The sequence below is a fragment of the Amaranthus tricolor genome, chromosome 3, assembly GCF_026212465.1.
Source record: "Amaranthus tricolor cultivar Red isolate AtriRed21 chromosome 3, ASM2621246v1, whole genome shotgun sequence".
NCBI classification, from domain to species: domain Eukaryota; kingdom Viridiplantae; phylum Streptophyta; class Magnoliopsida; order Caryophyllales; family Amaranthaceae; genus Amaranthus; species Amaranthus tricolor.
The window spans coordinates 31455477-31478069 of record NC_080049.1 but is presented as its reverse complement, the minus strand read 5'-3'; the positions used below and the strand labels follow the sequence as shown (position 1 = coordinate 31478069).

Below are 22593 nucleotides of genomic sequence, written 5' to 3'. Positions count from 1 at the left end.
TTCTTTGTTAATTTTAAGGGCATTAATGAAGATGAAGCAAAAACATTCATGAAAGGAAAATAACTAAATAAAAGGTACTATGATAGTGAACCATTCTTTAATCTTTATATATACTTTTTACTATTATTTACCAGCTTTTATTTGTTTGTTGGAATGATTTATCTCACATTGATGAATTAGAGATGGTGTGTACATTTTACAAGTTATTGGGATCCTTCCTCCATTGTCATATAGTTTTGTAATGGTATTTCCTTAGTTTATGAAGTTTGTGCACCTCGTGTTTATTAGTTTACATGCTGACAGTCATAATAAGTCCATAAATTAATATGGTATCAGAGCTGAATGCTGATGGTTTGATCAATAAATAAAATGATAGGTTCGAAAAGAGTGATATTCCTATCTTGATTAATTTACTCACACATGCGAACTTGACTTGGATTTGCATGTGAGGGGGGTTGTTGGGATGATTTATCCCACATTGATGAATTTAAGATGGTGTAGATGCTTTATAAGTTAATAGAGTTCTTCCTCCTATTATGATATGATTTTGGGATGGTATTTCTTTGGCTTATGAAGTATGTACATCTCGTTTTTCTTCGATTATGTGCTGACTTTCACAATAAATCCGACTAAATTTAACTGTAAGTAACAACGAACAAGCAAATAAGTTGACTTTTTAATACTAGCTTTTTATCTTGTTCCTATTAAGAACAACGAATAAGCTAGCTCTGACCTTTGGCTAGGACAAAAAGGCGTTTATTATAAGCATTAGTTTCTTTAAAAGACTATTCGTTAGGTTTTTTTATTAAAAAATATTTATCTAATTCAATATTTATAAATACACTTAATAAAAAGTTATAAAATATGTATCAAAATATATATCGAGATAAATCTAAAGACCCTTCATAATTAACGAAATCAATAAAATATATATCAAAATATTCATTAAAATATATGTTTAAATTTATTTCCAAGATATTTCAAACATAAAATCAATAAAATTAACGAAAAAAATACTTTCTTCATTTTGAAATACTTGTTATGATTACTGACACTATTTATCATTTAAACTTATTTTATATTGCGATTAATGAGTAAGAAAAAATATAGTTAAATAGGAACTTGTTTGAATCGTCTAATCACATATTTTTATGATGTTAAGTTTTATAATTTTTAATTAAGCATAATTTAATATATAAATGATCAAAATAACACATTGAATCGCGTAAAAAATCAAATATAAATACTATGAAACTGGAGAAGTACAACTCTAAAGATTTTATTATAAACTAAATTAAGTGAACTCAAAATAGATCCCGTTACTTAGGTAATAGGTATCTAAATCAGTTTCTTAATATTAATCAACCCACCTAAAAAAACACGGAACAATAAAAAATTAAATTGATAGATCATCAATCATCATACTCAGGATTCCCCCTCAATTAAGTTTGAGCATTATTCATAATCATAGATCATAGATAGATAATTAATCATCGAATTAATAAGAAAAACCTCCAATTTCAAATTTCCCACCTCTTCTCCCAATTTCTCTCACCTAGGGTTCACTTCACCCTACTCCTTATTTCTCTCAATACAAATTCATCCACACTTCCTATTTTCTGCTAAGGTATTCAATTCATTTCTGCGAATCTTCATCAATATTGTCGTCAATGGCGATTTTTAGATTAAAACCTGGAGATATCTCCGCATTCAAGTTACTCTTTTTACTAGCAATTATGTATGGTTTGATGTCAGTGTTAGTGTACTCTGTTCTTCATATGAAATTTATTAAACCCCTCGGTATTGACGCCCCTTTGGATCGGTTCTCTGAAGCTAGAGCCATTGAACATATTCGGGTTTTAACTAAAGACATTGTTGGCCGCCATGTGAGTGTGTTTTTATTTTATTGCAAAAGAATCATTTTGTTCTTTTCGATTTGAGATTTAATATTATTCTTGGTTTTTGATTGGTAGGAGGGGCGTCCAGGTTTGAAGCAGGCTGCGGATTATATTAAAAGTGAGCTGGAGCTTTTGAAGGATCGAGCTGATTCTAGTTATAGGTAAGTTTTATTTTATTGCACCGTTGTTGAATGGTTTTGATTTTCAATTGCAAAATAGGTGGAGCAAAAAATAAATTAGTACAATATCTTTTTGGTTGTTTGACTGACCTACATTCATTGAATTAGTTTATGTTTCAAGTTGGGAATGTTAACGTGATATTTTGTGTGAAGCGTGAATGTTGTAGCAATATGTAATTCTCTTTATGGAAAAAAGTATGAGATCATTGTTATCTCATCTTTTTTTATTCGTACAGGCTAGGCCATAGGTGAGAATTAAACCCCTCTAATAAGAGTGAAAGGAAAACCCTTAATTACGAGACTAACCCATATTTCTCATTGTTATCTCACCAAAAAGCACTAAATAATAAGTGCTATAAAAAATAGTATGGATTATGTAGAAATATGTTCATTTTGATTTTATTCAATAATTTCAGCTTAAATTATGGAAAATAAGAGGGCTTACGTAGTGGGAAAATTTGTAATGGATTGAATGGGATTAGAACTGAATCAAATTCACTTAATTTTTAGAAGTTATATTGAGGTGGGAGCCACTAATGACATTGGGTTAATGATATGTGGTATGTTGCGTGTTGGCTTTATTTGCCAACTAAGTTTAAGCGTGCGAGCCACTTGCTCAAAATTTTTCATGAGCCAAGTTAGTATCTTTGTAGGTTTGTTGTACAAATTGTTTTTTTGGGTAATTAAGTGTTTATATGACAAAGAGAGGTAGAAAATTGTGGAATGATACTTGTGTGGCTATTAAGATTTCTTTACAAAAGCTTGAATGGTTTATGTATCAATGACTCCCTTTAGGCATTTATATTTGCTTGTAGGCAACCATACCTAGTTCTAGAACATTCTGATTCCTGGTTTCTAAAACACCATATTCCTCTTAGTGTAGTAAATTCTACAAGCTTTTCAATAACATATTCAAAAGAAAGCTCTTAGAACTCATTATTAAAGATCCTTTTCAATATGCTTACGTAAACTATCTCTAAGATATGTCTTGAACCGCATAGTCTTTTTTCTTAAGTCCGCCTTAAATAGTTTTGTTAAGATTAAGGCCCAATGGGGGTCAATTTGACCCAATTTTTCTCAATATTATGCTTATACAGTTGATATGTCTACTAACAAATGTCAGATTGAGGTTTTATGAAAAACCCATATATTTGGTTAAAAGTAATTGAGTAATCTTTTAGGACTGGATTATGGTGTTGTATACATTATAAGATATGCTAAAATTATTTATTTAGTTAAGGGAAGGTAGTTTAGACTAAAAGGCTTACTTATTTTGATAAGATTTGTGAACAATTTAGCACTCTTACGACCATATTTAGTTTGAATAACATTGATTAAAATTTGAATACAATACATGATCATGTTACCTTCCTCATAATGTGTGTGTGTCTAAGGGTGAATTATAATGTTTTTTTAGTGTAGAAAGAGACCAAGGATTACTTTTTGTATCCCTTGACATCTAGATTTCTTTGTGATCACACTAGCTATATATTGGTTAGTGAGATGGTGAGTGGTGGTCACTTAGGGGTAAGGGAGCACCATATTACCATAATCTCAAAAAGGAAAGTTCAAGTACGAGGCTTCTATTATCTTAAGTCATTCACAACAACACACTTAGTTTCTAAAAGCACGCCTCTGATGTAGGCTCCAAAAACTCGCTTTTCTTAGTCTTGGCTCAGTGAGATATGTAGGTCGATCCCATCACATTTTGACCGTCTTATGACAAATATTGAGCTTACCGTTCTGCGAAACCCAATCACGTAACTGTTATTTAAAATCATAGTCACACTCATTATAAGGTTTTTTTCTATCATATTAGCCATTTTAATCCTCTTTTTTTAGGTGAATTGGGTTCTAAAAGGTATATTATAAAATTTAATTAAAATGTTTCATTTGGTTGGATTTAATTGTTTAAAATGGCCAAGTTATAAACTTGAATTTGGGGGTGGTAATCCTATTCCAAAAACCCTAGCCACTTTATTTAAAAGTTATGAACTTGGCCTTTTTTCAATATATTGATATTGATGTATTATATATCTAGATGAAAATAGTAATACAACACAATAAACTGTCCAGAGACTATATTATTAACAGCACTAGCCGCTTTACATGTATTGAATAAAGGTCAAGCTTATAATAGACCTAAACTATAGAAGAATGAAATTTTAGCCACTGTTGAGATTGGTCTGCTATTTATCGAGCTAAGAGCTCTACTAGGCTTCTAATCGTACATCACACGGACTAAATTATTTCTATTATTCAACAAAAAAAGTGTTTTTGCAACATTTTTCTCCCTAATTGATGTTAGCTGATTAGGTCATCATAAATATATTGTTTTGCAGGATTGAAGTTGAGGAAAGTATGGTTAATGGGTCTTTCAACATGATGTTTTTAGGTCACAGCATATCGTTGACATATAGAGCCCATACCAATGTTCTCATGAGGTACAAGTGATGCTCTCGGCTTGTAAGTTTTGTTCAAGTCATAATGTTTTTAGGTAACAACACTTTTTGGTGACAGATTATCTTCAGTAAATTCAACCAAAACTGATGCCTCAGTTTTAGTAAATGGTCATTTTGATAGTGCTCTTAATTCCCCTGGAGCTGGTGACTGTGGTTCTTGTGTTGGTACTTTTCTTTTCCATGTACTAAGTTATTTTACTTATTGAGATAATGATCATAGTTTTATTTGTTTCCATTTGCAGCATCGATGCTGGAACTAGCAAGACTCATGGTTGATTCTGGCTGGAATCCTCCTCGGCCAATCATTTTTCTTTTCAATGGAGCGGAAGAGCTCTTTATGCTAGTAAGCACCAAACATCAAATTGATGTTGTTCATTCTATGTTTCTGGAAATCCATGAAATAATGCTGAAGTTAATATTTTCTTTTTTACTATTTTCTCTTCATAAAAATAAAAAGGAAGAGCAATTTGTCTTGCTTCAGAAGGTTTTGTTTTTTTTAATACTGCCAAAATATACAAAGTTTACTGGAAATGTGTCAGGGTTCCCATGGTTTTATTACCACTCACAGATGGCGTGACACTGTTGGAGCTTTCATAAACATAGAAGCGTCAGGAAGCGGTGGCCCTGGTACGATACCAATCATGTTGTATTTTGATACACATTAATCTCTAGTTTAATTATACTATAATGATAGTATATTCTTTAATATTAACATGGATTCTGTTACAATATTACTTGTTACATGATTACATCTCTTTACGTTTTTCATAGTTGGAGTTTTATTATTTTCTCAGGAACACATCTCCACCCTCCTCTTAACACACACACATACAAAAGAATTTTATAAATTAACTAATTAGTTAGTGATCAAATGAAATACTTTTTCTCATTTCAAGTTGCCTTTTTATTTGCATTTTCCTGCTTTAAGGTTAAAGTGGGACATTGTGTTGGCTTTTAAAATTAAGTTTTTGTAGGCATGTTGTTTTCTTGAAGTCTTGTACGCTTCTTGTAATCTCTTGCAACATATTTATTGAATTCTACCTTATAAAAGAATTTTATAAATTAACTAATTAGTTAGTGATCAAATGAAATACTTTTTCTCATTTCAAGTTGCCTTTTTATTTGCATTTTCCTGCTTTAAGGTTAAAGTGGGACATTGTGTTGGCTTTTAAAATTAAGTTTTTGTAGGCATGTTGTTTTCTTGAAGTCTTGTACGCTTCTTGTAATCTCTTGCAACATATTTATTGAATTCTACCTTACACTTACAGAATTGGATTAGTATAACCCAACGAGGGATGATCTTGCACCATCATTGCTAACATTCATATACTTATTCTTTGAAGAAATGGATTTGAGTTGCTTTGCTTACTAACAGACTACGCTTGGAACTTAGAAGTTATGTGGGTTATAGCATTTTTTCTCTGTATCTTCGTATCTTCCCCTTTAAGATAGGTATAAGGTTCAATATAAGGATTGTTGATAGGGAAAACTTACAACAATATTCCATTACTCCGATGTCATTAAGTGACTCTTAAGTCCCTCCTAGACCCTACCTAGATTTTTGAGGTTGAATATATACTTTACTTTTGTTATGAAAGTGTTTGTTTTTTTATTGATCCTTAATAGCAAAAATAATATATAGTTTCAATAAAAAGTGCACATGAAACAATTAAAGGTTACCCCATTCCCATAAAAAAAAAAACGAATTTGTCACAAAAAATATATATAGTTTAATTTAGAAGTAACTATAAGTAAATGTAAGTAGGTTGAGATAATTAGTTAGAGATTGGTGTGGGTAATCCATGTGCAGTGGGAAAATAAGTTTGCCATGTAGATGACAATCTAGTATTCTAATCTTTGATGAATGTCACTGTGGTGCTCGTTTGAAGGGTTTTCGTGCATGTGAGATATTGTTGATACGTTCTTAGTCTTCCTAAATTAGTTATTTGTAACTATTGATGTATTATCTAGATTGATGTTTTATTGACTCTTTGTCTTCCTTGTTTTACATTTGCTTCTTTTTCTAGAAGAATATGAGTTACCCTATGCTTGTCCATGTACAGATGTAGTTTGCCAATCTGGACCTGGATCTTGGCCTGCTAAAGTGTATTCCCAATCAGCTGTATATCCTATGGCTCAGAGTAGTGCTCAGGTATTAACATTTCTTATTTATATTCATTCATCCAAATCCTTAAATCATTTAGCTATGTCTTAATTTCCTATTCCATCTAGATCTAGGTATCTATATATGATTATGATTAATGCTGGCCAAGTAGTTCAGTTTTTTATGGATCAAGTTGTTTAACTTGCTTTAAACCAGGTTCCAGCTCTATTGATCTGTAATTTAAAATTGCATCGGACAATACATTCGTTTAATATAAGTTATGCCCTGCATAAAGCTTAAGTCAATGCAATTTTTCTTATTTCTATTGTGTGTAATATTATAAGCCATAATTGCGTTAATGTTAAATTGCAGGATGTTTTTGGTGTGATTCCTGGTGATACAGATTACAGAATACTTGCGCAAGATTATGGGAATATACCTGGACTGGATGTAATATTTCTTCTTGGTGGTTACTTCTATCACACTTCCTATGATACCCTTGAAAGACTATTGTATGAATTAGAATTTGCAACCTTGGTACATGTTTTTCTTTTTTTGTGATCTGAAGTTTTGTTGTCTGAATGCTACCACTTACCAACTTTCTGCAACCAGACCTGGAAGCATCCAAGCGCGTGGAGACAATCTGTTTAGTGTAGTTAAGGCCTTTGCTAGTTCCTCTATGTTAAGGAACACAAGTGAACGTCAATCTTTTGAATCTTCTACTGGAAATGCTAGTGAAGAACGAGCAATTTTCTTTGACTATATGACATGGTTCATGGTATGTGATTAGAGAGTTAATTTAATTTTCTTTACTTTCGACTCTATTAATACCAATGACCTAAGGGTGCATTACTATTTGTTCTCTCTGACATGACTTCGTGCTTTTTTATAAATTATTTTTCAGGTCTATTACCCAAAAAACATCAGTGCAGTTCTCCATATTCTTCCAATAGTTATCTTTCTTGTTGTTCCAATCTTCTTACAACCACCATATTTTGGCCTATGTTCTTGTTGTAAAATCTATTGTGACTTTCTGAAAGGTGATTACTCCCACCTTCCTTATTTTAGAGACTTCACTTATATATATATTTTCTTTTGTTCTTTGATATACTTATCCTGTATGTTGATTAAAAAACTTTTTTTCTTTTTCTTAATAAATTGTATCTAGTCTTGAAAGTGAAATTTTGGTGATTATTCTTATTGTTGGTGATTACATTTTGCAGGGATGTTGCAACATTTCATTGCCAGCATAATGGCAATTGTTGTTTCTGTGACATTTGCAGTTTTAAGACTGCTTTGCTCCGGTCATGCAATGAACTGGTAAGAGATCACTTCTGATTTTTCATTGTAATAAGACTATTAACTAGAGTGTGAGCTTCTTTTTATGATGCAACATTCCATTAACTCAATGTCATTAAGTGGCTCCCACTCACCTAGGTTTCCACCTAGGCAGAGTTTGGTGGTTTTACTTGAGGAACTTTACCCTTTTTATAATGAGAGGTAGTTTCCGATTAACCCATAGCAAACATCATTTGCAACTTCACATAAACAAGAAGTGCACTTGATTCAAAAGTTTGAAACCAAATTACTATGAATCTTTTGCTCTATTGAGATTGGACCTCTTATATTATGTTTTCAAGTTACATTGACTTCTGAAACTAAAACTTTGTAATTTCGTCTGATTTTATGTGTTCTCTATTGTTACACTTCTGCAATAGTTGTTCGTGACACTTTTATTTGCCTGATTGACATGAAAATCTAGTAAACTATGTTAAGTTGTTGCAATTACATAATTATGGAGTATTTTCCCGCTGATTGATAAATGAAAAGTAAATAATTCATTTGATGGTACCATGGTGGACTAGGAAATATCAAAAAGTGGGAAGTTACTTGTAAATTGTGAGGATGTAGCATTTTTGCGTGACATAATCATATTCTGTTATTTTTAAGCTCATTTAATAACATACCTAATCTGGAAGTAATATCTCTTTGCACGTGGATATTTTGAATTCTCTCTCTTCTTTGAGCCATAAAGATTTCTGATGCACAACAGTAATATGGGTATTCCTGTTTATTGTTGCTCATACTCTCACTGTGCATATTTGGGGATTAGATCATATGTCCTATCTAATGTAGTACCCTCTGAAATTTTCATTCAATAAGTATTAAATGTATTTATAAGTTGCTAGTGAATGGAGGTGACTGGGTAAGACAAAGAGATGTTGGCATATCACGGGAGTATTAAACAGGATAGATTATCTATTTCTGCTTAGATTCTGCGTGAAATTTTGATTCAATGAGACTAATTCTTAATTTTGTCTTGCATAGTAGCATGTTTTTCATTTTGAATTTTCTTTTTTTCCCTTTTGCCTTTTGTTAAATAATATACTTTACAGGTTTGCTAATCCTTATTTGGCTTTCATGATGTTCGTCCCATGCTCTGTTGTTGGTCTGCTTATCCCGAGATATGTGTGGAGATGCTTTCGTCTTTTTCAAGACGTGTCAGTTCAGAAAGTATTGACAGAGGTGCTCCTATCGTTTTCAATTTCTTAGTATTTCCATTTCATATTTTGAGGTGGGGGAGGAATGAGGATTGGTGGATTTTCTTTTCTGGCAGTGCAGTACCTATTTACTAGCTAATGTTACCTCATTGCAAAAGTGTGTGAGTGTATCGGATTCGGATACATGTATTATCCCGTCTGGACTTTACTTTGAGCCTGAAAATCTGCAACTAACATTCTAATTTAAAGTGAAAACAGATTACTACAACACAATCCATGTCATTATTTCCATAAATTGAAACTGAATTCAAATTCTAGAAAATCAAAAATGGAAAGTGAATCCCTGAGATGGTTAATGTAATAATAAAATTCTATATTACACACTTAAGAAATTTTTGACAATTGACTTGTATCATTGTATGTACAACTCATAGAAAACTCTCCTGTATTAATAGATTATATGAATACTTACAAAGATGAAAATATAAGAGGCAAAAATGTGAGAAGCTAGTTGCACTGAAGCCATATGGGTGGAGAAGAGGACTGTGGTTGCACGTATCTGATGCTATGAATCAACTTTCTCAACTAGTCTTGGTTTTTGATAGTTTGTCATTTGTGCTGCCATTAGGGGTGATGTTATACTCATACATGTATTTTAAATTTTGTTTGCTGATGGCGGAAGAGACAGATTTAAACTTTTTGATGTTGTGGACTATGATATTGGATTAACTTTTTGATGTTGTGGACTATGATATTGGATTTACACTGCTATTCTTAATGTTTGGTTTAAGATGAAGTGTTATGTGTCCATACCCGTATCATTGTGGGAAGAGTCCGACACAGCAAGTGAAATGAATAACCTAAGCAACAAATAACAAGATCGTATGTCTTATGTTCAAAGAGTAGGGAGGGGGGCAAGTCTTTTATACACAGCGTAAGGAAAGTATTTAAAGTTAAAATAACCTTTTAGATCAGAGTGTAGTGTAATTGGACCATATGTAGCCTCTAGTTGCGACCTGTAAGGCTGATCCTGGTTCAGATTCAGATTCAATAGCAATTTCTTTGTTCCAAATTATTCTCTTCTTCCCTATCTTCTGTTGGTTAAAGCATATGTGTTATATTACTTATGTTAATAACAGTAATGTTAAATGTATACACCAAAGAAATAAATTAGTATTAATATTTGTGTTTAGCATTGGAAGACAAATATTTAATTGAAATATTAGGTTATTGTAAGCTAGATTGAATGACTACTCTTCATCTTGTATTTATTTATTTTCTGCTTTAAATGAACATCGAGAATTATCTGCTATTCTGCTTTCTCACAACTTGTCCTTTACACTGCTGAAGAATGCCTGCTGTCTGAATATGATACCTGGTTCTATGTTATTTACCTAGAAAAAATTTTCTGCAATAATTCTGATTCATCCTTTTCACGTGAGTCTTTTTTGCCTTACACTTTAGATGTAGACGCACTATCTGATAGTGATGCCTGGAGAAACTGTATGGAGGTCCTGTTGCTTCTATTTGACAATCCTTATTGCTCCACTTTTGCCTAATTAATTACTCAGCACCTTGCTGCACTGGGCAATTCCTTGGCTGGCAAGAGTATAGAGCTGTTTGATCTAGTTTGAATTTGCACATGTTTAGGCCAAATGCAAACTACATTAGAATTGTCTAAACCAGTCTGTATTGCTCTATTATCAAAATTACGTGTCCTATTCTTTTAATCACAGCCTCATACTGCAGGCACAATTTGATGAAGCAGGATTTTTTGGAGCATTTGGATTTTATGCTCTATTAACCATGGTATGCTTCAGAAATATCACTTGCTCCAAAAGAATTCTTGAGAACTAAATTCCAAGAAAAACCTCTTAGTTGCTCTGAATTTGCTCACTTAACTTTCTTGCAGGTTTATTTTCTTGCTGGTCTTGGTGGTGGTTACTTAACCTTTTTTGTATCAGTGTCTATGTTGTTAGCTTGGCTATCTACTCAATTGCTGTCTTATTGCAATCATTCATTAAGGTTGATATGCCCTTCTTTGTAGTTCTAGTGATATAGATGTTGTATATATCTTTTTACTTTCTGAAGTGTAGTATGATATTTTCTTTTAGGTCTGTACTGGTCTATACTTTTCCCCTGCTGCCATGCTTGACATATTCAGTCCATTTCAGCGGGTTTATTATGCAATTCTTGATCGAGAAGATGGGTATGATAGGTTCTATTCCACCGCCCTATGGTAAGTTTGAAATGATACCTGATTGATTGAACACTTTTGAATTGGTATTAGTATGACACTGTAGGGTCTGATTGAACTTTGAATGAAAAATAGGAATGAACATTTAGAAATGTGCCAACCTTCATACTAAAAGGTTTTTGTTCATAGCAGTGGGAGGTTTGAAGCTGGAATTTAAGTTCTATCTAGACTTGAAGTGGGTGTTTGCAGTCTCAAGTAAACTTATTCCTTGAAAGGTTGCTTTTGTTGAAAATAAGAGGGAATGCCACAATCATGTGCAGGATGAGATATAGAATTGATTTTGCATTTCCTTATTGTAAGGTGGGAAGGGCTCAAGCTGGCAGCTGCCAGTGTGCCAGTCTGATTGTCACTCTAAGCTGCCTGATGATTAGACTTAGGTTTGAATAGTCTTATGCTTTTGAAAAGGTTGATCAATTTAGCAGCTTAGTAATTAGTATCTTTATACAATGGCTTTAACTTCGTTGTTGGTTCTCCAACTACCTCAAGTAATCCAATATACATACATTTTAGAACCTTTGTTTATCTCTTTGTGGGGTAGAATTTAAAATTTATTGGTGTTGTCACTTCTTATTTCTTCTCAATTTTGTTTTCCAATGACTTCTTTGACTTTTTTATCTATATTATATCTACTTTATCCTACCGGCTTCCAAGGAAGAATATGTTTGGCCGTAAAGCATGTGCAAAACGTGTCTCACAAAAGAAAACCCGGCTGCATATGGTTGTGGCAGCCATAGAGACAACATTTAGCTACCCCTATTCCATTAAGTGGTTCCCACCTAGACGGGGTTTGGGAGACCAGATATACACAACCTTACTCTTATTAGTCATAACAAAGAGGTTGTTTCACATTATTAGGAAACATTATCAGCAACTTCACATAAATAAAAAGTGCACATAATATAGTGTGCCTTGTGTTTTTTAGAACTAAGAACAACCTTACCCTATTTTCATTTTTTGCTATTTTGTGAATTAATATGAGTAACTGTAATCTGCATGATTTTTCCATTTGTTTTTGTGAACACATCGTATGAAAAGATTTCCATACATTTACGCAGTATTACCTTTTCAATGACATTGTTTTCATGCAGTAAGACATAACAGATAAATATAAGGGATTTTACCTACTTTCTCTCATTAACGTCCAGTTTCTACACACTGATTTTAATTTTAGAGGACATGATAGTTTGCCTTGTAGGAGTGGGGAGGAGTCAATTAGGCTAACTAATTTTCTCTAATTATTAAGTTTACCCATTTAACTGATTTATCCTAAGATCATGTATTTTCTACTTTGGTTACAGGATACTATCTGCAGGATATTGTAGTGGCAGCAATGGTTGGTCTTGTAACAGGTTGGTGTTTGGGTCCTTTGCTGCCTGTTATTGGTGACTGGTTGGCTAGATCTTCTATAATGCAAGCTTTGGTGCAGCTAAGTGTGCTTGCCCTAGCGCTTTCATCTGGCTTTTTTCCTTACAGCGTGGATGCGCCTAAAAGGGTTGTCATGCAGCATACAATTGTAACGACAGGTACCACCTCTTCTTTTCAAAATGAAAAACTATAATTTTCATCAAAGGACTTTTTTAACCATTGATCTATTCAAATAATTCTATATATACGAATTATAAGAAATTGATTTTTTGAAAAAGGTGGATTATGTCCAACATTTTATGTATTAACATTTTATTCAATGCATCAATGTAAACAATATCGTAGAAATGAGTGTGTAAACTGCTCAGAATCCAAAGGTTTCCATCCCAAAAAATTGAATGGTATATTCTTGCTATCTACCAATTTCATGACGTAAGAAGTTTCGGCTTTCCAAAAAGAAAAAAATCTTACTTACAAACCTATTGAATAACCGAGCATATTTGATAAAAGTATGTATTTCAGTTCTAAAGTTTTTTTTACCTCTTACTGGTTTGCTAAAGTTATTATATTCAGTTCTAAATTTTGTTGGTCTTCTACAGATTCGATGCAGATTTTGGGCTCGAGCTATGATTTTACTGTTGTAGATTCAAATTCTTTATCTTTTCTTTTCAAGCATGCTTGGAATGCGTCGGAAGATTTGAAAATTGGTCCAGGATCTTTTGAGCCAACAAGAGATAAGTGGCTTGTAAGTAAATTCTTCTCTGGCAACATCAATCATGTGAGCTTTTAGCTTTTTGCTTTTGTTTTTGCTGTTTAGATATCTAAATCCTGATTTAACGTGCTTATTAGTTGTTGAAAATGAGGAGCCTGCATTTTGGGCTGCAATTTCCAAATGGCAGATTCCCGTTTTTGCCTTTTGTAACAGAGTCTTCAACGTTTAGGAGCAGTCTTTTGCTTCATTTAGGCATGAATAAGAGTGTTTAAAGTGACCTTTGCATGCTCTACCTTTGAACACAAAAAATAACCTTCAGGCACGTTGACAACATCTTTATTTTTGTGCATGCCAAATATGCTCTTCTCCAGTCTTTCGGCGTATTAAATTGTTGCTGCAGCTTTGGATACTGACTGTCTTAGTTGACTTAGATGGTAAAATCACGTAGAGGTGTTACTTGTGTCCTGGGATCAAATCTCATCTACATTGCCTGCCATTTGGTCACTGTTGCTGCTGCTCCCCAATTGCATAGTTCTCCGCACATATATAGATAACTGACTATCCCTTCCGAAAATCTTATTTTATTGACTATTAAGTGGAAAGCAGTTGGTTCTTCGCTGATGTGCTTCACAACTTTGAAAATCATGTATTGATTCCCTGCTGTCCTTCTCTCTGCCCTATTCTATTTGCTATCCGCATGTCATGATACTTGCTGTGTATTGCAGGCAATTTTCCCAGTGTCCTTTTTACTTTCAAAAAGCCTGAAGTTTCCTGTTAAACATGAGGAAATCTTGAAACAGTATAATTCTTTTCCTCGTTTGTCAAGAGTTGACCATGAAGAGTTTTCTGATGCGCGTGTTCGCAAGGTCCACCTGGAACTTACTTTAGGGTTAGTTTTAAGCTTCTCTGATATTGTATTGTGTACACTATTATATCTCATTGAACTAGGGGCTGTGCCTATGGGCAGGTTTAGAGTTATAGATTATAATATTACTGAATATACAAATAATCGTATGGATTTAATACTCCAGCGTGTGTTTATCTATTAAGTGCTTACTTTCATATTATGACCATCCTTGTCAGATCTCTGAAAGAAGTTTGGGTTACTGTCCTCAATGTTACTGGTCCATTATCTCGTTGGTCATTTGCTGACCAGACTCTCCCAGGTGACTTGTTGATAATTTTGTATTGTTGTTGGCTTTATCTTCCTGTTATGATTAGCATTGACGTGTCAATTTTTGTTTAATTGATCGGCAGCTCCTGAAACAATTGATGGTGGTCCTCTTTCATACATATGTCGACTTAGCGGTGCCAGCAATGAAAAGTGGGCTTTCTGGTTGGAGGTAAAGTCATAGATCTTGTTTGACAGGAAATTCTAGATATTGTATATACTTTAGTACTATCATTTTTCATTTTCGCTTCTGGTGTTTCGAACATTCAATTATACCAACTGTGAGCATAGAGAACCTGTTACATATCAAACTGTCATATACTGTTTCAGTAGAAGAAAAAACTCTTTATCGGCTTGAATTAGACCTAATCAGGTAAGGTAACGTCACACTTAGCGGCTTAAGGATATTTAAAGGAAGAAGCAAAGTAAGAGAACGTCAGAACGACGTTTGCCTGAGATCTTAAATCCTGTCGTTGTCGTTCATTATGTTGTTGTGTTTAAATGACATCCTTCATTGATTTCCTTCTATCAATATCATTGTGGAAGTATGGTTTCTGTGTTTTTTTGATCACTGAACTCTTATGAAGCAGGCGAACAGTTCTGAACCTCTTAGAGTAGAAGTTGCTGTGCTAGACCAATATATGGTGCAGGAAGCCAAGGAACTGAAGCTTCGTTTCCCGGACTGGGTTGATGTAGTTGCTTATACAAGTTTTATGTCAAGTTATTCATTTTAGTTCATAGGTACTTAGTTACTTAGCTCTCCTCAAATTGAAAGGAAGCTCATATTCTTTACGTTCACTTATTTGTTGCAGACTCAAAGGAACAAAAAAATTATATGAATAACCAATGCAATATTTATATGATATCTTGTTTATCTTGTGATGTAAATATTGTTTTTCTCTTTTTTGAAAGAATAAGCGACAAATTTAATGCCACAAAATATGAAAATACTATACTTTTTGTAAACTTTTTTTTTTCCTTGTGAAAAGAGTGAACTTAAAATATGAAAATACAACGAAAGTCATTTGAATCTAGAGTTTTAACATCAAATATCAAAACTTTTTAAACCCAAGCTTTTGGTCAAGGAACTTATTTGAATTGAAATCAGTGGTAACCTTAAGTTATTAATGTTCAATTGAATTTTTTACTAATAACAATTGAGAATTAGTATTAATTTATTCTTATTATTTCTTTAACTTTTTTTTAATTACAAGCAAAATTTTGAGGGAAGGAGGGCGCTATGTCAGAATCAAATATAAAATATTTATGAGAAAATTATACTTGCTCTAGTCGGAATACGTTTTCATATCCAATTATTTTATAATAAAACGTGAATTCACTGTGTAAATTGAATATAATACACATTAAAATAAAAAAAATATTCACAAGTTAATATTTATGGACTTGTATCATAATATCAATTGGATTAAATGAATTGACAGGTAAGAATATTTTATAACATGATGATGATAGTTGAGGGAAGGAAAGTAGGACTAGGTGATCGAATCCCTGTATGAGAAAAGTGGTATTTACTTCGACTGCGATAAGGTTCGATTCTCGATAGATGATAATTTTTTTGTTTGAATTACTAGATTGGCTAAGAAAAGAAAAACGCTATGAGAATCGAACTCATAAGTTTTGTCTAAGACATTCGTTCTTAACTATCATTTTATGTAATTTTAAGTTTTTAGTTGAGTTCATCTCTTTCTATGATACATCTATTAGAAGTCAACGTGAAATAAAGTTATAGATTCAATTCTCAAACACCTCTCATGTTTCAAGTGTAATATGTTGATGCCGTATTTAAGGAGGACTTGTGATGCATTCACACATTTAGCTATAAGCCAACTGCACAAATTCTTAAATAAGATGGTTTCACCGTCGGACTAAGGGTGCACACAGTCCAATTTGGTCCGGTCTGACACTAAAATCATACCAAACTAAAATTTCGGTATGGAAAATTTTCAGATCAGATCGGACCGTTTAAATCACTAGACCGGACCGGACCAAACCATTCTACAATGGTTTGATCTGGTATGGTCTATGATTTTTTATTTTTTACTTTTTTAAATTAATATGTGTTTCTACAAATATTTTGTACCTACAATCATCAAATATAATAATTTATAATTAGTTGTTGCATTAAAATTATTCAAGTATATATTACTTTATAAAAATAACTAAACATCTCGAAATATCTGGGTAGCAACATATATTTTAGAAAAAAAATTATGATTTTTTGTCATTGTAGGGTTTGCGGTCTGGTCTAGTCTGAAAAATAAAAAACTAGACCAGACCGCAAACCGTAATTTTTTTTTTGAAAAAAACAGACCAAACCGTTTAGACCGTAGACTAGACCAAATATTAAAATTATGGTTTGGTTGGCAGTTTAAACCAAACTTTATTCAGCCCTATGTGAGATGCATCTGTACATAAGTCAAATAGTCCAACTAATATAAATTGTTAGCTTATGAACTTCGTCTCACTAAGAGTTGGTCTCTCACAAAAATAGGTCTTGAAACTATTTTTATAAAAAAAGTTCTATACAAGAGTTGCTCAAGGAAAAACAATAATCCTACTATTGAAACTTTACAGCCCGGCCCAAAAGAAACATATATAAAACCCAAATGAAACAGTCTAGGGTTTCAATTCATCTGTATAAAACCCTAGCATCTCTTACTGCCTCCACACTTCTTCCTTTGTGAGGGAGGTATAGATCCGCAGCAACATTTCTCCAAACCCTGAAAATGGTGATTCTTCTCTTCCCTCTCTGTCCGTCACGCCAATTTATGTTTACTTAGTGATTTATCTGCTAATTCTTCTTTTTCATTTCTCATTTCAGGTGAAGTATTCCAAGGAACCCGATAATCCTACTAAATGTACGATTGTTCTTCTAATTAAATCAACTTAATTGCTCATGATATTACGTCTTTGTGGATAGAATTTCTACCACTTTTATAAAACAAATTTTGATTTGTTTTTTTCTTTTTTGATTTTTTCAGCTTGCAAGGCAAGAGGTTCAGATCTTCGTGTCCATTTCAAGGTACTTTCACTTACTATGTTAGATTGCAATTTGCGACATTTGTATATTTGTTGATGATTTTCAGTGATATGTTGATGTTTTTTAGTTATCTGTCGATGATTTTTAGTTATTTGTCTGTGATTTTGAGTTCATGTTCGTGATTTCTACTTATTTATAGATTATTCTTAGCTATTCGTTGGTGATTTTTTGTTTTGATAATATATGGTGATGTGATTTGAAAACCTGATGAAAAAAGCAGGGACCTATTGCCTTTTGTGGATAGGTCTCTCGTAAACTTCAGGGAAATAAACTTCATTGTTCTTGGGTGAACCTCTGGAGTTTTTTCTATGATGGGGAGGTTCAATAAACAATGTTACATTTGTTCCAAGAATAATTATTTGAGTGAACGTGTTAAGATACTAGATGCTACTTGCTGATGATTGATTGATTGATTGGTTAGTCTATGTAAGTTTTGTTGAGTTTGTTATAGGATAGGTCAATAAAATTTCAAATATGGGTCTTTTTGAGCTGAATGTTAGCAATAGCAACATTCCTGGTGATTGTTATGGATTTTGAAAACACTTGATGTTGGTTTTTGTCAAACATAGTGAATTGTGTTTGTTTATGTGGGAATAGTATGCTTAATGTAGAATGTGAATTGGATGATCAGAAGTAGTTTTTGGAGATTAAAGGATTTTTAGTCTTGAACTCTTGATCGGGTAACTAGATAGGGTTGTGAATAGATGTAGTATGTGTGGGTTGATTTGGGTAAATTTGTTATTGCGATTGGGATTTGTGTGACCTGATGTAAAAAAGCAAGGCTCTGTTGTATTTTCTGGATTGGGCTTTCGTAAACTTCAGGGAAATGAAAATGCATCATTCTTGGGTGAACCTATGCTTAATCTAATGGCTGAAGGTTCAATAAATGATGAAACATGTATATTGTTAGGTATTATATATTGTTGACATTGCAAACAGGTATCCTTGGTCAACTCTATTGACTCTGATCTAAATTAAAGGATCCGTTTCAATTTAAAATTGAGCTTTTGTTAACCTCAAAAAAAATTTTGTTTGCGTTGCTACTAGGTTAACCTCTAATGTTTATGGTAGTGAAGTTTTTTTTTGTCAAACATAAAATGTGTGGTTTTTTGTCAAACATAGTAAATTGTATGGTTTATGTGGGAATAGTATGCTTAATGTAGAAGATAAATTGGATGATCAGAATTAGTTATTGGAGATTGAAGGATTTTTTTTGCTTGATTGGGTAACTAGATGGGGTTGTGAAAATGATTTAGCGCTTGTGTGGGGGTTGATTTTGGGTAATTTGTTTCTTAATTGTGATTGGGATTTGGGATTAATGTACCCTGTCGTAAAAAAGCAAGGCTCTGTTTTATCTTTTGGATTGGGCTTTCGTACACTTCAGGGAAATGAAAATGCATCATTCTTGGGTGAACCTATGCTAAATCTAATGGCTGAAGGTTCAATAAATGATGAAACATGTATATTGTTAAGAAGAAAGATCTGTTTCAATTTAGAATTGGGCTTTTGTAAACCTCACGAAAATTTGTTTGCATTGTTACTAAGTTGACCTTGTTTATGGTAGCTAAAGGTTCTAAAAATGATGAAATATAGTCATTTGGTGGTATAATATTGCGCCTAATTAAAAAGTAAGGTTCTGTTTTATACATCAGAATGGGGCTCCCTTGAAAGTTTAGCTATTAGTGTTGATTCTTGTTTCGTCTCAAAAGCTCATATGTTTGTTTTGTTTTTATTTGTGGTTATTAATCTTGCAGAATCAAGATTCTGCTGCAGCTGAATTAATAGTTTCATATATTTCTGCTTGTTCCTTGCAGAACACAAGGGAAACTGCATTTGCAATTAGAAAGCTGCCTTTGAACAAGGCAAAAAGATACCTTGAGGATGTACTAGCTCACAAGCAGGCTATTCCTTTCCGTCGCTTCTGTGGTGGTGTTGGTAGGACTGCTCAAGCCAAGAACAGGCACTCTAATGGCCAAGGTCGCTGGCCAGTGAAGTCTGCAAAATTCATTCTTGACTTGCTTAAGAATGCTGAAAGCAATGCAGAGGTGCATCCTCATTGATTATTGTATACCTTCATAGTACGTCATTTTGTTACTTAACGTATTACTAATACTTATTGGTTGATCCACTTACAGATGAAGGGTTTGGATGTTGATTCACTCTACATTTCTCACATTCAAGTTAATCAGGCCCAAAAGCAAAGGCGTCGTACTTACCGTGCTCATGGGCGTATCAACCGTAAGTTTTGATCTGATCACGTATGATATTTAATGATTATAATCATATTGTTTGTGTCCCTCATCTGATGATGGTCCCCTTTCGCAGCTTACATGTCTCATCCATGCCACATTGAGTTGACTTTGTCCGAGAAAGAAGAGGCTGTTAGGAAGGAGGTAATTCAATCTTCACTCCCACCTGTGTAGTTTTCAATTTGGATAATGTTGTTTGATACAAATGATCTCATCTGTATAACTGTTCTTACTTTTACTGTTTTATATGCAGCCCGAAACACAATTGGCTGCCAGCAAATAGAGGTGACAAGCTATTTTTATGTCTCAAGCATCTTAGTTGTAGCCTGGAAACAAGTTTTGGCATACTATCAATTTGTGTTTTGATCTTTGTTTTGTAGACTAAGATTTTTCCATCTATATTGCACTTCATGGAGACCTGAAATGTTACGTTTTATCGAAGAAATTAATCATGGAGTTTGTGTTAAAGCTGTTCTATTATGCACAACCCCTTATGCTTCTGTCTTTACTTTCTGTTTAAATGGAATCCCTGCTGAATTTCTGACTTGTGCAGCTGTTTAACGCAATATTTATAGATCGTCCACCAAAACAAACAGAGATTTGCACCGTGCAGTCTTTGTTAATTGGTACTACTATGCAAAACGTTGTATACCAGTGCTCCTTCTGTCCCTATAAATGAGTGGTTAAGTTGGATTATAAGATATTAACGGAAAGGAAGTCAGAATACGTTGTGCCAGTAAAATGAAAAATGATGCAAATTTATAGTGATTGAGGGAGTAGTAAAGGATAATGAATAGGAGTAATAATTTGAATTTTATTGCTGTGTTAGATATTTATTTTGACACTTTATTTTTTTGGCTTTAACTTTGACATATTTTCAACTGAGTTTAGACATTTTTTCATTTTGATTTGTCACTTAATGTTATACTTTTTTTTAATTTTTTTCTCAATTTCTCTCTAGTAAAATTATTTATAAAGTCAATTTCTCACTTTCTTTCATATGTATATTGGATAAAATTGTTTGTTATAGTGGAAAAAAAGGCAAAAAGCCGGATGTCAATATAAGAAGAATCTCACAGTGGCAGTTATTATGTTTTCTTTTCTCCAAGTATTTTTTGTATTAATTACAAATAAGTAACATATTTAAATCCTTTTTGTGGAGAAAACATTCCAACCCGAATCCAATGAAAACAATTGAACTTTTCTTATTAGGATTGGATTGGAGTTGAATTTCATAAAAGAATCAAAACTGACTTTGACTTGATTTAAAAAGATATTGAACTCTGACAATAATCAAATATTTATTTTGAGAAATTTATACTTTCTAAGTTTGTATAGACATACATATTAATCATTATTAGTGTTGGAGTAGATCTATTGAATCCTATTACTAAAGACTTTAAATTGAGACTCCAATATTGTTAGAATTATAGCCTGTATAAGTTATTTAGTTGGATTGATTTGACTATTTTCCTTTATTAATTTGAACTTGGACATATTATACTTTATAGTTTACCTATTGCTTAAATAATTTTAATTTTTTGATTGTAAAAAAAGGAAAAATTTCACGTGATAAACTCCATGTGATAAAACTCCATGTGGTGATCTTGAGCTTTAAACTTTTTCATATGGTGGACAAAATGTTAAGTTTTTCGTTAAAGTAAGTATTTATTTCGACTAAATTTTGAAATATATGGTCAATTAGGGTGGTGATCACGATTTTTTTTTGAAAAAAGTATCATTACGTTGGGTAAAAAATAGCGTAAATTTGACAAAATAAACTTCTCTTTTGTCTACCACGTGGAAAAGTTGAACGGTTAAAATCACCATGTGGATTAAAAAATTTTGTCTATCACGTAGAAAAACAAAATATTCAGGTTACTCACATAAAATTTCCAAAAAAAAAATATTATAATCCGACTTTGTTATCATCTTCTCCCTAACTAGTACTTGAAAATAAAATTCATGTTCCCTATAGCTGGATGAGAAACTTGTGTGGACATGATGCACACTAAAAATAATATGGACCAAGTTTTAACACTCCTATTTCTACTCTCTTCACTTTTTATTATATACTCCAAAGTAGCTGGAAAAAAAAAATTTTGAAAAAATAATTTAATTTAATATTTTTTGAGTTTTAAATTTTTAATTATTAATTTTTTAATTATTAATTTAAATTTTAAATTTTTTTAATTTTAATTTTTTATAATTTTTCAAATTTTTTAAGAGTGGAGTGAAGTAGAGTGTAAGAGTCTAAGAGTAGACTATAATAGAGTGAAGTGGAGTGGAGAAGTGTAAGAGTATAAGAATGGAGTAGAGAGGAGTGTAAATATTGGTCTATGCTAATATTAGTGTGAACTGTGAACTAAGGGTCTATTTTCTTCGTCTGATCTGATTGAATTTGATCTGAATTTACTAAAGTCTGATCTGGTCTAATATGGTTTGATTCACTTTGATCTGATCTGAATTACTATTATTATTATTATTATTTTTATTATTATTATTGTTGTTGTTGTTGTTGTTGTTCAACAAAAATATAAATTAATTATATATTATAATATTTTAATATTTTAATTAATTAATTGATTGTATTATTATTATTATTATTAGAATTTATTTGTTCATTTTTTATTA

The 22593-nt window shown here is 32.5% G+C and overlaps 2 protein-coding genes and 3 non-coding genes across 5 annotated transcripts; all 5 read left to right on the top strand.

Annotated features, from left to right (window-relative positions):
• The first annotated feature begins 1359 nt into the window (after nt 1-1359).
• Nucleotides 1360-15816, top strand: LOC130809230 (uncharacterized). The gene is made up of 21 exons (XM_057674916.1): nt 1360-1886; nt 1974-2059; nt 4420-4521; nt 4598-4704; nt 4782-4882; nt 5079-5166; nt 6603-6691; nt 7016-7155; nt 7256-7421; nt 7548-7683; nt 7867-7963; nt 9040-9169; nt 10894-10953; nt 11057-11169; nt 11259-11383; nt 12700-12924; nt 13366-13511; nt 14204-14367; nt 14562-14644; nt 14736-14821; nt 15240-15816. Exons 1-21 carry the CDS (start codon nt 1671-1673, stop codon nt 15381-15383), a joined length of 2604 nt encoding a protein of 867 aa, XP_057530899.1. The 5' UTR covers nt 1360-1670; the 3' UTR covers nt 15384-15816.
• A 1433-nt stretch (nt 15817-17249) lies between these two features.
• Nucleotides 17250-20427, top strand: LOC130809228 (60S ribosomal protein L17-1). The gene is made up of 7 exons (XM_057674915.1): nt 17250-17399; nt 17492-17528; nt 17652-17692; nt 19525-19755; nt 19846-19948; nt 20036-20103; nt 20213-20427. The coding sequence occupies exons 1-7, from the start codon at nt 17397-17399 to the stop codon at nt 20240-20242; spliced, it is 513 nt and encodes a 170-aa protein (XP_057530898.1). The 5' UTR covers nt 17250-17396; the 3' UTR covers nt 20243-20427.
• Nucleotides 17921-18052, top strand: LOC130809574 (small nucleolar RNA snoR74). The gene has a single exon (XR_009040875.1). It is a non-coding gene; the product is annotated as a small nucleolar RNA snoR74 (small nucleolar RNA).
• LOC130809520 (small nucleolar RNA snoR74) lies at nt 18481-18610 on the top strand. Its single transcript, XR_009040824.1, has one exon. It is a non-coding gene; the product is annotated as a small nucleolar RNA snoR74 (small nucleolar RNA).
• On the top strand, nt 19043-19172 carry LOC130809521 (small nucleolar RNA snoR74). Its single transcript, XR_009040825.1, has one exon. It is a non-coding gene; the product is annotated as a small nucleolar RNA snoR74 (small nucleolar RNA).
• Nucleotides 20428-22593: the final 2166 nt, after the last annotated feature.